Source organism: Myotis daubentonii, chromosome 17 (genome assembly GCF_963259705.1).
Source record: "Myotis daubentonii chromosome 17, mMyoDau2.1, whole genome shotgun sequence".
NCBI lineage: Eukaryota > Metazoa > Chordata > Mammalia > Chiroptera > Vespertilionidae > Myotis > Myotis daubentonii.
The window spans coordinates 19,614,579-19,631,399 of NC_081856.1; the positions used below are offsets into that span (position 1 = coordinate 19,614,579).

The window sequence follows — 16,821 nt, forward strand, 5'->3', positions numbered from 1 at the left end:
GTTTAATCCCCAGTGGACGGTGTACAGAAGGCAGCTGATCAAAGATTCTCTCTCATCATTGATGTTTCTCTCTCTCCCTTCCTCTCTGAAATTAATAAAAATATATTTTAAAAAATAATCTCATCCAAAATTTAACATTTTACACAATTATTAACACAAAATTAATCATGGAGTTAATTGTAAAATATAAGATTATAAAACTCCTAGGTAAAAACCCCCCACAATTTATTGTTTAATACTTCAAAATTAATTTGGATGTATGAAGATGCTTCTTCCCTTGGGACCCTTTAAACAACTTGACTAATGGATTAATAAGAATAAACCATTATAAGACTAAGTTGTTAAAAACTTAGCATTTATTTAAGAGTTCATACAGAGTAAAGTTGTATTTATGTTCTGAAGGAGGCATTATGGTGGGACAAATAAAACAATTTAAATATATACATATATAATGTATATGTATTATATATGTATATATACATACATATATATTTAAATACGTGAAGTTGTGTCTCATTGGATACATGAGAAAGTAGATGGTTCCTGTGGAAAGTTTTTTTTTCCTCAATTACAGTGCTTGTTATCTGCATATCTAAAACTAGATTAGAAAAATGTCACAATAAATGTCCTAGACCTTCAGCCTTCTGGACTATGAACGTGTCACCAGAGTCAAAGAACATTTCTAGATATACGTCCAACAACATATATTATGGAAAGATGAAACCTTTGTGAAACATATCTTACCTTTGGTCAATGATTTACCTTTTGTCCATATATTGATAAATCAGTCACTTCTAAATTAATAGTGAATTTCACTAACCATATGCATTGTTAACAAGGAAAGAGAATAAGAGCTACTATTATATAATAACAAAAGCCAGTGCCTATTAGCGATAAGAGTATAGTGCCCACTTTTTTCAACACTTGCCACTTGTTACTGACACATGCTCACACATACCACACTGACACATCCTTCATACTGTTTCCCACACAAAAAAAGATTTGCATAAGATCAAGTTTCTTTTTCCCAGTGCTTTCTGCAGCTGTTTTCCCTTAATGTGTTAGATAAATCATCTGGAATTAAAGATTTGTCTTTTGTTGCAGAAATCTTGTTCCAAGGTCCCTTTCATCATTTACATCATATTAATTTCATCTAGGTTCCATTTCAGCCAGGCAGACAGAGGGGCAGCAGTTGGAATGAACATCATTCGTTCAGGGAGTTCAACCAGGAAAAGGAGAAGATATGGCGAGCTGGCTCAGAATCAGCTCCATTCCCACTCCCTGAAGCTGCAGCCTGTCCCTGGAGGGCAGGATCCTCAAATCCAATCTGCAACAGAAGAAAATCTGAATGAGAGGAGGAAGAGGCTAGTTCTTTTGGGGTTGGTCCAGCCACTTTTCTACTGAGGAGAAAGGATCATCATAATAATAATTATCTAGAACATAATTATTATTAGGGATGGAAAGCAAGCTCAGGTTATTTTGGCCATGGTCAAGAGCCATGAAAAATTCACACACATGATCCAAAAAGAGGCAAAAGTAATGCATGCAGTGGGAAGTTCTTGAGAAAGAGTCCAGGCTATCCATACTTTTATTTTATTTTATTCATTTTTTACAGAGAGGAAGGGAAAGGGATAGAGAGTTAGAAACATCGATGAGAGAGAAACATTGATCAGCTGCTCTTGATCCCACTGGGGATGTGCCCGCAACCAAGGTACATGCCCTTGACCTGAATCGAACCTGGGACCTTTCAGTCCACAGGACCAGGCTCTATCCACTGAGCCAAACCAGTTAGGGCGATCCTACTTTTTTTAAAGGCCACTTTTACATTATTTACTGAAAGGAAAGTTGCTATGAAGCTAATGGGAATTTGGATTTAGAAAAATCTGCAGAATAAATAAAATCCTGTTTTAAATGACATTGCTACATCACATGATATTGCAGGACAAATCTCTGCACTACTAAAGTAAGAATTTCTACTAGGATGTGAATATATATAGCATAATTTTTGCAAAAATGCAAGCTTAATTTTGAGCAAATCATGAATGAAAGGACTTGTTTTCTTTAGACCATAAAAATTTAATAACATCAATACTTCTAAAGAATTATCTGTCTTTTATAGATACCACTATAAAAAACACTTCTCTTTTATAGATAATTTTGAAGTAACTTTACAGTTATTTGTATGGAAGATAATACAATAATCAATAAATAATAATACAAGAATAAACTCCATATTTCACATATTTACAACTATAAACCTACTTTTGCCACACCCTGTATTTATCTTGTTTTGAGTTTAAACTATAACTTTGGTGAAATGAGAGACAATTATAAAGACTTCTTGTTGAGATGCAATTTGATGTATAAACTCAAACTCCTTACACTTAAAGGGACCATGACAAACTCAGGTCTTCCTAGGAGAACTACCAAAGACAGGCTTTAAAACACCATTGATTTCAAAGCAATGAGGTAGGCACATGCATTCAATTTAGATACTCCTTTTGATTTTATGAAGCTGCTATATGAATGGACAGTACCTATCATAGGCAAAGCAGAACTTGGATAAATACTACTATGTAGTAGTTTTGTTGCCACTCAAAATACTTTCAAGTGAAAAATGAGTGCTTGTCCTGCACTTTACCAGATTTTTACCCTAAATATATGTTTTTGGGTACTATTTCAAGTTCAGAAAAATTATCCCAGGTCCTTATGACTTTGGAATTATCAACCCATGGCTATGCTGATCCCTAAGATGATGAAATCTTATTAGCCACAGTAGAATAAAACGGAGGCATGTGGTTTTCTATGAAGGAACAGTTGAGACATCAAGTGCAGTTGGGCTTTTACAAAAAGGTTGCTATTGGATTCTTTTGGTATGAGCTGGCTACCTCAATGTGCTTGAAGCTGAGGTGGAATGAACATCATTTTGACAGAATCTGTGCCTATTTATACACATCAAATTCGTCTCCCCACCATAGTCACCTTATGCTCACAAATCCTTAAAAACAAACAAACAAAAAACACAACCACTAAGTAACCTGGGCATGTAATTGATGTGTAAAATACTTTTTCCTAATCATTCTGAAGGAGTGAATATGAATTCTGCCTGGAGGAACAGACCATCAAGTCCATTTTGTAGCTTCTTTTCCTCGACAATTTCTAATCTAAAAAACTACCACAGTAGCTTTTCTAAAATATCTAAAGGATGATGCTAGTTCGGTAAGGTATTTTCTGCAAAGGGATATAGTCTTTGAGAAACTGCTGGTTGCTAACAAACCATTTGGGACTGCTTTCAGAATTTCCATATATTTTTTGTGCTTTTCTGTACTCGAGTTTAAAATCTTTCATTTTAAATGTTGTTAGTTGCTAATACCCTACAGCCTTCAAAACTTGATACTAAACAGTTTGCTGCTTTCACACCCTCATGTTCTCAGTCAGTTAGGAGATTTCCTTCCAAACAATATGGACCTTATCTTTCAGATAAGCTGTCTTTCATGGAAGAGAGGCCAGGGCCAGAGTGGGGGCCAAGAGCATAGGTTATCCAGAATATCTTTGGGAGAAAAATATTTAAAAATCAGGGGCAAGGATGTGGAGAAAAAGAAACTCTTTTGCTGTTGATGGAAATGTAAAATGGTGTAGCTATGTGGAAAATAGTAAGATGGTTCCTCAAAAAATTCAACAGGAAATGACCATATCACCCAGCAATTCCATTTTTGGTTATATACTCAAAAGAAATGAAAGCAGGGGCTCACACACTTGTGTTTATAGCAGCCCTATTCACTATAGTTAGGAGGTGGTAGCAACCCAAGTGTCATCACTGGATGAATAAACAAAATGCGGCATGTACATATAATGGAATATTATTCAGCCTTAAAAAGAAGGGAAATTCTGGCACATGCTACCGAAACAGAAATTTTTAGGGGTGAAAAAAGACAGGTTTAGGAAATTTTAGAAATTAAGGTGACCATAGAAGAAGCACAGGGCTGCAGAGCAGCAGAAGGTATATTTCCATAGAATAGGAGAGCTGAAAAGCTGCAACGGGTACATTTCCATAGAATGAAGGAGCTGGAAACAGCAGAGGGTCTATATTTATAAAATAAAGGAAAGGAAACCCCTCATCCAGAAGAAGAAGAAGAAAGCCCAAAGGAAATAGGAAAACAATAAGGGAAGAGGGGAGGAAAACCTCACATGTCCCATGTGTGGTTTGACCTTGGAGCTCAGGAGTTACTAGAGTAACCAGTCTAAGGGGATAGTGACCAATCAGAGGGGATATCAAGGCACAAAGATGTACAGCCTTTATAAACTGTGGAAACAGGGACTCGGTGGGACTCTTCCCCCTCCCCATGTGGGAGTCTCTACTTGTTCTTTAATAAATTTCCACCGTTGCTATACCACCTTCTGTCCATGGACAATGAGCCCGGGAACCATCCTGCCCAGAGGAACACCGCGTGTTCTGGTCCAAAAATTCCGTTTCACTACAACATGGATGAACCTTGAGGACACTGGCTAAATAAAATAAGCCCATCAGAAAAAGACAAATACTGTATGATTCCACTTATATGAGATATCTAAAGAGGCAAATTCATAGAAACAGAAAGTAGAATGGTGGTTGACAGTGGCTAGGGGTAGAGGGCAATGAGGGGTTGTTTCAGTTTGGGTACAGACTTTCAGTTTTGCAGCATGAAAAAGTTCTGGCGATTAATTGTACAACAAAGAGAATATACTTAACACCACTGAAATGTAATTTAGAAATTGTTAAAATGGTAATCTTTATGTCATATATTTTACCACAATTATTTTAATTAGGAGACTTCACATTAAAATCTGAATTTGTAGGTTCTCTTGACAAAATGGAAATGTAGCACCCAGAAATAACCTGCATGGAGTGCTGAGCAGCGCTGCTCCTTTGAACAGAGTCTCTCTCTCTCTCTCTCTCTCTCTCTCTCTCTCTCTCTCTCTCTCCCTCTCCCTCTCTCCTGCTTTGCTTTCCTCAGTGCTCACAACCCCCTTTGCCTCCCCAATGCAAGCCTGGTTTCAGTGGCTACTTATCATTGTGCTTGTACAATTGCTGTGCTCAGATCAGAGTTAAGAGGAAAGCAAATTATATCTTGTATTATGCATCTGTCAGCATTTTCTTTTACTTGACCTGCTCTTCCATTAATGTTACCTTCTTAGTCAGAAGGGCAACACCAGCTTGTTGCTCTTAATAGAAGGCTAGGTTTAGTAGGAAGATGTCAAAGAAAAGAGAGTAAAATGCTCAGTGGAATATTTGACTTGATTTTTATGCTAAGTGTGATGAATTTTTTTTTAAAGCCAACATGTTTCTTGTGGCAAGATTCTTGAAAATCAAAGTATGAAATGCTTTCATTGTTCAATGAGGCCAGTTGTGTTCCTGGGCATTTAGCATAGGTGCAGATTGGTGAACATGCTCTTGCTTTGGCTTGTGGGCAATGCATTTACCTAAATGGTCCACCAACTGAACAAAAGTCAACAGATGCTTTCCTGACATTCATTCTGGCACAAGTCTGGGTAGCCACATTAGGAGGAGGATTATTATATTTTATATTTTTGACCAACCCAAAGTAAAAGGGTGAGCTCTGCCAGGTCATTTTGATCAGTAATCAGTGCCCTCAGGCTGCCTCTAAGCTTCCTAAGACTCCAGCCCTTCCCCTGAGGGCAAGCCTCAGCCCTTCCCCAAATGATCATCCCCTATATGACCCATGATCCTGATCCATTAAAATGTATCAGTCTTGTGTCCCCTTCCCTCAGGTTTATCCAAGTCTAGTAATTAATCTGACTGACTGAATTGCAAGTCACATATTAATGGGTGACAATGGCTTGATGTACACTCCGGCAAGATAACATTTTGCCTAGAAATGTCCATGTCTTATCCTATGAAACTCGTTACTTTGTCTTGTGCTAGACAAATAGGTCACACAGGTTCTCAAAAGCTGTGGGAGGTGATAGTATTATTATCCCCAATTTACAGGTGAGAAAACTCAGTCTCAGAAAGGTTGAAGAACTTGCTCCAAGTAATTCTAAGATAAAGTGCTGAGAGTTGTTAATAGTGACCACAAATTCAAAGAGAAAGGGGTTTCTGGTGTTGTTGAGCAGATGAGACTCAGGATGGCCCACTCCACCCTGGAAATCAGCTAGAGAGGCAGGATGGCCAGCAGCATGGGGTGCAACTACAGGATAGAAATGCTCTCATTTGCAATAGACAGTCCTATCCCTGCAAGCAGTGGAGGCCAGAAACGCCCTCTGCCCTCTGGAGGCTGTGCCAATGTGTCATGAATAGTGAATCAAAGCAAGGGAACCTTTAGTCACACTATTTTCGCTTCAGTCACATCAGCCCAGGTGAAGTGGGGATTCACCCACTTTCCCTAGATGTGGACTTGGCCTCTATTGTGCTGTACACACACACTCCATAGGGAAAGACGAGGCATCATTGCGCACCAAGCTCCAACTGCTCTGTGATCTTGAGCAAGTCACTCATCCTCTATGATCCCTCAATATAAAATGGAGAAGCTTAGCAATTCCTTATGCACAGGGTGGTTGAGAGGTTTAAGTGAGAGAATCTCTATGAAAGACTTTGTAAATGATAAAGCAATATGTACACACTAGTTTCAGCCATTGCCACACAGAATTGGCTTTTTAGATGCGTTAACAGTATGGTGGATTAATTCTTATTTTTGTGGGCTGTAGTGGGGACAAAGGCATTTCATAGAAATCACTGAGATACATAAATAAGGATAGGAAAAAATCCACAGGACATACAACACTGATATCGGTCTTAGATTTAATGAAAACAATAAAACAATTTAAAGACACAGGAAGCAAAACTCAATTAGCAATGTCATAACAACTTCCCCGGAGAGCTCTCTCTGGTACCTGTGTCACAGTTTTCATGGAATAGTACAGCTGTAAGCATAGGTTGCCAGGGGAAATGAATTCATTACATTGCTCACACATAATTTACATTATATTTTCCTTTTTAAAATGGATGCATCCATTTAGCTTCCTATTAGAGTGACATTTACTAAGGATGCTATTTGATCCTGAGAAATTTAGTCTATATTTTTAGTAAAGGTTTGTTGTTGTTTTTTTTGTCCTTCTAGAAAAGCCCCCAATTGACAATTATTAGGATGTCACTTTTCCAGCAAGGCTTAAAAAAAAATCCCAGAAAAAGAAAATTGCAATTATAGGATATAAATGAAAGAGCATTAATAATGTTAATGTAATGGCCTCACTAAAGCTTACTTGTTTAAGAAAAACCTTACTCTCTTCTATAATTTTTCTATGTAAAAATGCATGTATTTCATTATTATAATGTCTTATGATTTCCAGGGTTATTAAATCCAGGACAAAGTTAAGCAGTAAATGCAGGCCAGTCCTGACCACTAGTTAGTTTTCTATCTATTTTTTAAAGGTCTGAAATTCCAGCACAGTAAAGACACAGGGCGTATCAGTGAGTTGTAAGCTTGAATCTCCTAATTCAATCACTCTCAGTAGGGATTTCTATTAGAAAACAGTTCGACAACCTGAATTTCTCAATTAAATTTAGAGAACATAGTTACATTTTCATTCATTTCTGCTGTTCTGGAAAATTAAAGAGATCATTTCAAAAAACGCAGAACCTAGAGTCACACTCGTGGGAAATCATGTTTTTGATCTCCTGCTTTATTTTGTTAATGTTCTTATAATAACTTGTGAAATTAATCTTTCTCAGAAAAGAAGCCTTCCAGGCCTCTAGCCTCAGGGATCTGTCACCTCTCAGTCTCTGGTAGCAGCTGGAATTGATATTTGCCCTTGAAATCAAAGATCTGGTCTCAAAGGTTATTCGCATGAAAATGGTTTTATCTTTTTTGAGAGTGACACCTTGTGGAGACCCAGGGCTCCCCAAGGATACTTTGGCCTATTGCTCATTCTAATTTAGGAAAACATGAATATTTTCAAGGGGACTGAATCTTGGGATGATGAAAAATTTGATAAGGTCTTAGGTCTCTGGACACATTAGTTTCTGAGAGCCTAGGAACTAAACCCTGAGCTTCAAGAAGACTAAAGAATCTTTGTTAGCTCCCAAGTGTCTTTTTTAACCATTTAAACCATAGGTCTTTCTCTTTCCTTACCTTTCCTTTTCTTTTCTCCTTTCTTTCTAAATTGTTTAAAAAATTTTCCTCTGGAAGTACCTTTATAGAGCGTGGGTCAGGAACTAAGATGGCCATGGGCTAGTTTTCTTGGTGACATTTTTCATACTGGCCTTGATCTCCACACATCCTTCTGCTATTTTAGAATGAAGAGCTCACAGGTGTGGGTGACCCACATTGTTCCTCAGGTTCTGTCTCTGAGCTTATGATATGTAGAGAGGAACACTTAGGACAGAAGGGACAAACTGCACCTTCTTAGATTTGGAACCTTGGACCTTCTTCACTAAGAAAACAAGCCTGGTTCTGGATGTCCCTGGCTCTTGACAGGGTCACCTCTGTGGAACAGGTTTAGACAAGACAAGGAGTGAACTAGAGTGCAGGTGTGCCGTGAAAGTGTACAGAGACATTAGCTCATAATGCAATTTACATCAAAGCTAAAAATAGGAACCCACAGACCAGTGACAACTGATCACCAGATTGCAAAGTTCAGCCTAGTCACTTAAAAGCATCGGGAACCTCAGCCATCCCAGCCTTTGCTCTATTTGACTTTGTGCATGGCTGGAGGGGGAAGGGGAGACAGACTTGTTAGATTTAGGCCATGAGGCCTTCGCTATGGCCAACCATTGGGAATGCCTTGAGGATTGTCAGCACCTTCCTCCTCCAAGTTCCATTCCACCTGCCCCCTGTCTTTTCTAGCTGCCTTAAAAGATAGTATATGTGAATGAAGACCCCTCTTTATAGCCATTCAGGTAGGCAGATAGAAAAAGAGGAAAGGTAGAAAAGAAGTTATCTTTTTTTTTTTTCACATTTACCTAGGCATTAATTCTTTAAGAAAATATAACAATATAGCAATGCTAAATGTGAATACACCTAAACAGAGTTTCAAAATTGATAGAACTTAGAAGATAAGTGGATAAATCCACAATTATAGTCAGATATCTCAAAATCCCTCTCTCAGCAATTGATAAAACAAGTTAAATGGAAATCGGTAAGGTTATAATTCACTTGAACAACACTACAAATCAACTGACCTAATTGATATTTGTAGAACACACCACCCAACAACAGAAAATACAGTGTTTTCAATTGCACATGGAACATTCACTAAGTTAGATCATATTTTGGGCCATAAAACAAATCTTAATACATTTGAAAGGATTGGAATCATATAAAGAATACTCTTTCTTCACAACAGAATCAAAACAGAAATTAAACAGAAATATGTCTAAAAAATCACCCAATATCTAGAAATTAAATACTATTCATCTAAATAACACAGGGGTCAAAGAAGAAAGCAGAAGGTAAATTAGAAAATATTTTGAATTAAATAAAAATACAACATATTAAATCTTGTGGGATGATCTAAGCTGAAATTAGAAGAAAATTTATAGCATTATGTGGTTTTATTAGCAAAAAAGAAAGATATTTAAAATCAATAATCCAAGCTTTAACCCTAAGGAACTAGAATGAGAAAAGATAAATAAAGTTCAAAGTGAGCATAAGAATAAAAATTATAAAGAGCAAGAATGAATGCAGTAGGAAATATACCAAAAATAGAAGAAAAAAAAGCCAAATAAAACCAATCAAGTGGAGGACTTAACTTACCTGTTCTGGAGACTTCTATAAAGTTATACTAATCACAACAGTGTGATACTGGTAGATGGACAAGCATACAGGTCAATGGTACAAAATAGAGAGTCAAGAAGTAGATCCATACATATGTGGTCATTTAAATTTCTACAGTCATTAAGTGAGGAAACCATAGTCTTTTTAACCAATAGTGCTGAAACCAATGAATATCTATATGGAAAACAAACAAACACACAAAAACTGAAAACCTTTATTCTTACTCCACACATATGAAAATTAACTTAAAATGATCTTAGATCTAATTTAAGAGCTAAAACTATAAAAAATTCTAGAAGAAAACATAGGAGAAAATCTTTTGATTTTGAGGTAAGCCAAGATTTCTTAAATAGGATACAAAATGCATGAATCAAAAGGAGAAAAATGATAAATTGGACTTCATTAAAACTAAAGGTGTTTGATCTTCACAATACATTATTAAGAAAATTAAAAGGCAAGCCATAGACTGGGGAAAAATATTTGCATGCCGGGAGCCGATCCATCCTTGCTGTTTCAAGGGACCTGGCTTATATGGCATACTGTTCTTGATATGTTTGCTCACCTTCTTGGCACTATGTGTTTTAACCAAGGTCACCTCTCTGAGAAAGGTTGTTTCCCCAGGTAGGGATTTTCCCCTGAAGTTAGGGAGGGAATAAAACCTCTTAACTAAGTGCCAGGCAGGTAATTAATCACTTTAACTACGAGCAATCATGCTTAAGCTACATAATCTTTACTCCCTGGAATGGAGATAAGAAACGCCCTAACCTATGTAATAGAGATTGATAGGATTGAATCAACTGGTATAAATACAGATGTAACAAGACAGAAAGAGACAGAACTTAGAAGACAGAACCAAGAGAGACAGAACCTAGGCACAGAACCTACACAGAACGTTCTCTAGAGACAGAAGAACTTCGCTGGAGAGAACATGGCAAAAGATCCTGGACAGAAACTGGCCTCAGAACCTAGAGACAGAACCTAGCGAGAGAACATGGCAAAAGATCCTGGACTGAACCTGACTACAGAAATTGGCAAGAGAACCTGACTAGAACCTGGTGACTGAACCTGGCTGGAGAACCTGGACAGAACCTGGCTGGAGAACCTAGCGAGGGAACATGGCCACAGAACCTGGCTGGAGATCCTAAGCAGAACTTCGCTGGAGATCCAGACCAGAACTTGGCTGGAGATCCTGGCTAGAGATCCTGGCTAGGCTGCTGATCAACTGAACGCTGCCTCTGTGTCATTCCTTCTTCGCCTACTCCGTCCACACCTTTGGGGACCCCTGGACCCGCTGGGGCTGGACCCCAGCATTTGCAAAACATTTTTGGAAAGATAGTTTTATCCAAACTACATAAATGATTTTGTGAGGGCCCGGATAGCTCAGTCGGTAGAGCATCAAAATACATAAATGATTTTACAATTCTCCAAGATGACAAACACTGAATAAAAAAGTCAACAAAATATGGGAACAGATAGTTCATTAAAGTAAATTTAAAAATGACTTAGAAGCACATGAAAAGATTCTAAACATTTTTAGTCATCTGGAAAATGCAAATTAAAACTACAAGAAGATACCATACAGATCCATTAGAATGGCAAAAATGTAAAAGATTAGCACAATACCAAGTTCTGTCTAGGATGTGGAGTAACTAGAACTCTCTTACATTGCTGGGAGAAACACAAAATTGAATAGCCAGTATGGAAAAGTTTGACCGTTTCTGATGAAGTTAACCATGAATTTACCACATAATCCAGCAATTCCATTCCAAGGTATTTACTGAAAGACACATTCACAAAGACTTATATTCATAGAAGTGAATGTTCATAGAAGCCTTACCTATAAAGAGCAAAAATTGCTAACAACACAACAATCATGCATCAAGTGATGAATAAATAAATTGTGGTATATCCATTTGATAGAATATTGCACATGATAAAAAGAAATGAGCTTCTGATGATACATGCAACAAATGGAGAAATCTCAAAAGCATTATTTTTAGTGAAAGAAGCTAGTCACAGAAGTCTACAGAATGCATCTTTTCATTTATATGACTCTCTAGAATTGGCAAAACTATAATGACAAGCAAAAAATCAGCTGGGATACAGAGAGTTGACTAACTGCAAAGACACATGAGGGAGCTTTTTGGAATAACAGAAATATACTATATCTTAATTGTGGTAGTGGCTATACAATGCTACATATTTGTAAAAAGTTCTTTACATAAAATAGGTACATTTTAAAAAATCATATCTGTCATCTATTGATTCTCCTAATATTTTGTGACCGTCTCTAATGTGTACAGTCTGTCTTTGCTCTACTGGGCAATGGATTCTAAAAATGTCTTTTGGTGGACTGCAGAGTTGAGTCCTCACAGGCTTTTATGGAATTTATGGCATCTAAAGGGGGAGTAAGAGCTGTGTAAGCATTCTGTTAAATGGATGTTGGAAAAATAGTTTGGGAAATGGGGATTTATATAAGAGCTTCAAAACAAGAAATATATTTTAGAAAATGCAATGGGCTATAAATTTTAGTGAGAATCTTTTGTTATTATTGTCACTCAGAGTGATTTGTATCAGTCCTAAGTCCAGAATACTCCCAATAAAAACATCCTGAAATAATTTATTAAAATTTTTGTACTAACATTGTGTAAATAGATGAATTTTCTCATTGATAGTTACTTTATTTTCCTGGTTAGCAAACTGAGCTTCAAAGAAATACCCCAAGAGTCAGGTGTAGAAGCAGAAAGGCTGGGACCTAAACTCTTTTTCCTAATTTCATTGATCTTTTCAGTGCCTCATACCTTAGCAGAATGTCTGACCAACTTATTTGTCTATTTTCAGACTCGAAGAATGGAATGTAACAAATGGATATTCTATTCTTCAAAACAAAAAATAGCTATAAAGTTTTTTGGGACTTGTATGACTACAAATTCATGCTCTGGTAAAATATATGAGCTGTGGTTCTTTATAGAGGCAGAAGTTTTAATGTCAAAGTCCCTATTTCCAAAGTAATTAGCTGTTTGTGGAGTGTGTGTGTGTGTGTGTGTGTGTGTGTGTGTGTGTGTGTGTTTAGAGGGTGAGATGGGGTGGTCTTCTGACCTTGAGGTAGCTGCCATGGTCAAGCTCAAGTATCAGCCAGAGCAGCTGCAAAGTTAATCTACCAAATAAGGAAACATTTATTTGGAAATTCCTGCTCCCTAAACAGATCCTATTAAATGGTTTGGACAAATTCTTCCACCCAAGGCCACTAAACCTCCCTGAGAAGAAAGAAAGGGGAACAGAAACATTACTGCTCCCACTCTGAAAAAATCTAATTGCCATTGACATTCCCATAAAATACCCAATTGTCCATGGGGGTCGGATGGGAGTGGAGGCAGTCCCTGTGTTAACACCCAGGTGTAATTTTCATGTAAGTAGTGTAGGAAGAGGAAGGGCAGCAGATGGAAGCAGATTGAACCAGGCATCCCCAGGAAGTGAGGCTCATAGACACTGCTTTCCAAGAGAAGCCAACCTGTATCAAAAAGTCTTCCCCACCATATTATTGTCCTGTGTTCTGAGGTTAACTAGGCCCTGGGGTAATTTTTTTCAAAGTAAAATTTAAAATTAACACATGACATAGGTCAAATATCATTTCCACCAAATTCTTTGCATTGACTGAGTATATAGCAGTCATGGCCCAGAATGGTGGAACTTAGAGGGCAATTTTGTAGCTAAAGACCAGTTCATGTAAGAGGCTTTGCATAGTTCGACCTGTGACCTCCTTCACAAGATTTTCTGGGAGGAATGGGGAGTGAACAGTTTCAAAGTGAATCCTGCAGAAGGATGTCTTCTATGAGATCTAACTTGATATAGGGCTGAATTCAAACCTAGTAGAGAAATTATTTTTTCTTTGAGAATGAGAATGGGAAGGCAACAATGCTCTTCTAATCTATAAAAAGCAAAGTCCCCATTCCCTACTGGTGGAGGGAATTGATTTCTAGTTCTTGCCATGACCAGCTGCTAACACACAATCTGCCTATGTGATTAGGTGAAGAGAGAAGGTGCATGATAAAGTAGAGATTGCATGAAATCACAGGCAGCAAAAGTAAAGGCAGGTGAATGGCCATGAGGAAAGCACCTGGTAATAGAACACTGGTCTTAAAAGCTTTGCAGTCTGGCTGATGAGGTCTGAAGTGAGTTTACAGATGAGCAAGTGAGCTGACATGCTTCTGAGTTTCTGAGGCAACCTCATTCCCTGACATGGGACCAGTGAATCAAGGAGAACTTTATATCACACTGTAACTGTTCAGGGGAAGACTAATGATGAAGTATGAAATTCCAACAAGCTAACGTTGCATTGGACAAATACTAATTTAGTGAGGTGATGAAGGTGTATCAGGCCTGCAAAAAGTTCAGAGGACAGGAGTCTGATACTTTGATGAGGTCTCTATCGATCTGTTCATATCTTTTTTCATGGATCAGAGAGTGGTACTCCATCATAAAAAGATTTTCTTCTCTATGTGACAGGCCCTTTCTCAAACACCGAGAACTACACAAGCACGGTTCTTTACAAAACTGAATGTCAATTCACCCTACCTCCCCTCATCCCCACTTGCCTCACCCTCATCCCACCAAACAGGCACATGAATGTCAGTGTACATGACATGGGCTCAGTGGATGGCAGACAAGAAGCATGACTCTCCCCCTGCAGACTCAGAGAAGTATTACAAGGATGTATGGCAACCAAGCCCAAAACCTGACTTCTCAGAATGTAAGCTAGACTCTTCAGACAATTATTCAGATCCACATTAGATTATTCCAGTAACACATGGAGTTTTCTCTCTCCCCTTTTGCCCCACTGAGTCCATGGCTAATATGTCCTCCCACTACTCTTCCACATAAACAATGACAGCAGGAGGAGGTAAGCACCTGAGCAGACTATAGGGGCACAGGTTTCTGGCTAACTATTAACCAGTGGGGGCAGGTCCCACTCACACACAGTTAAAGACATGACAGGAATCCACAAAGATCCCACTGCCTTTGCTGAGAAGACAGCTAATGAGGCAAAAAGGAACTGTATGATGGGAACTTCCAGAAGAGTTGATGTCAACCCTGTAAAAAGTCAATGAGCCCGAAATAGCTGAGGCTTTTCAGCACAGTCACCCTGAATTGCTTCTGAGCTATAGGCACAGGGAGCTGGGTCTCAGGTCCAGCAGGGTCATTTACTAAAAGTTCATGGGGTTTGAATCTTTAAATATAATTAATTAAACTGGTAACATTTAAAGGAGTAAGATGTCAGTCCCTGAGCAAACCTCCCAACAGTAATCAAGAAAAGGATTGACTATGAGAGAGGTGTCTTAAAAATAACCTGCTGTTTGTTGGCTTTATGACTTTTCTCTGGTTCTAATTCTTTATGGCTGGTATGTGAACATTGATCTCTGACTCTTCACTCATTCAGATCTCCCCTGGCTGCAATCCCCCTGACATTGCTGTACCCAGGGAACCTTTATCTTAGGGCTCCCTCTCCCAGGACAGACTGTAGAGGCTGAGGGTTCAAAGACAACTGAGAAATCACCTAGTCCAACTGCCCACTAGACCACGAATTGCCTATGTATCCCCAACAAAAGTCATCTGGCCACCTCCTGGGCCCCTCTGGTGTAAGCAGATAAAATGCTGCTACTTAATCTATGGAAATTCCCACAGCATCATGGATGCCTTTTGAAACTGTTCCCCCCATTAATGGACATTTGGAGGGCCCATTGTTACTGGATTACTGAATAATTGCCCACGGAGTCACTTCTGAATCAGGATTCCCTCCATGCAGGATTAGATAATGGAGCAATTCTCCTCAGGAAGCTGCCATGGGGTGATTGCACTGTGGGAGCTCCATGCCACAGTATTGTCTAGGAACTTGGATCTTTTTAGGTGGCTGAGCCTCAAGGTGGGGAGAAATTCATCTCTGGGCCTACAGAAGAGAAACATGATAAAAGAAACTACATGAGATGTTAGTCAAGGGAAAAGAAAATGTTTCCTACCCATTAAAGTACAAATCAAGCACTGAATCTGACTCCAGATGTAGTGAAGTATAAGAAAAGCCAAAAGTGCTAGGCAGATTGCTAACTCCTGTGAGGAAACAAGAAGAAAAACTTCACTGATATTATCACAAATAGTTTTCCCAACATCATTCAGAAGGACTTTTCATTTTGGTTCAGAGCCCTATTTTGTGCTCCTCACAGGGTCTGTTCAGAAAACAGCTCCTCCTCACTCAACTTCCACTAAAGATGTAAGAATTCCCACAAACTTTCTAAGAATAATCAAAGTCCACTCCATTTTTTAAACCTGAAATCCACTTCAAAAGTTTTCCTCAAACCAAACATTTATTTTTGTAATTTTCATCTGTGAAAATAAATATATGGCACAAAAGCCTGTTTGTTACTTTTAATTTTCCAAACTCATTTGGTTTTTTATCTCATGAAATGAAGATTCACTTGAGCAGATACAGTCAAGATAGTAGCTAATTTTCTAATTTTTGAAAAAATGTTGTCTGTTGTTGGTAATCACCTGATGACCCAGGAGCATGGAACAAGAGAGTATTTGTTTGACAGCCCCCTTGTCTGGGTGACACTCCCATCCACACAGCATTTAAGAATGCCCAAGAGTATTGAGTAACCATGAACATTCTTCCTCACGAAGAAATTGTAGCTTTCTTCTGGGGAGTCTCTGAGCCATGCAAACATCTAACCAGTGTTAGGAAGAAGACACTGATGTCAATCTTTCATTATAAGAAAAAGGAAAAAAATAAGTAAGTGTCCCTTTTTATAAAATTCAATGGAAGAAAACCTGTGCTTTTCTGCTCCCAGGAGCACATGCTTAGGGAAAGCACTAGTTTAATCAAGCCAAGACTATCTTTGTCTAGCTGTAGCCAGCACACTCCCAGAATCCATGAATCACGGGTTATTTTCCAGAGCAGTCTTAGAACTCAATTCAAACATACTCTGTGAGGGTTGCTGGGAAGGGCACAAAAGCAGGTCATTAGTCTTTGGAAGCCCAAGGAGGACATAGAGTAAGC

At 38.3% G+C, this 16,821-nt stretch overlaps 1 protein-coding gene across 8 annotated transcripts in view; it reads right to left on the reverse strand.

Annotated features, from left to right (window-relative positions):
* Nucleotides 1-338: 338 nt before the first annotated feature.
* The window catches only part of TRIM55 (tripartite motif containing 55), a 37,013-nt gene continuing 20,530 nt past the window's right edge, over nt 339-16,821 (reverse strand). For 5 of the 8 annotated variants that reach the window (XM_059673015.1, XM_059673021.1, XM_059673020.1 and 2 more), the window contains one exon: nt 339-1,327. In XM_059673015.1, the coding sequence (XP_059528998.1) occupies nt 1,205-1,327 (123 nt within the window). In that variant the 3' untranslated portion in view covers nt 339-1,204. Of the gene's footprint in view, nt 1,328-5,015; nt 15,718-15,787; nt 15,876-16,821 lie in introns of those variants that run through there. The other 3 variants (XM_059673016.1, XM_059673019.1, XM_059673017.1) reach the window with 2 other exon arrangements.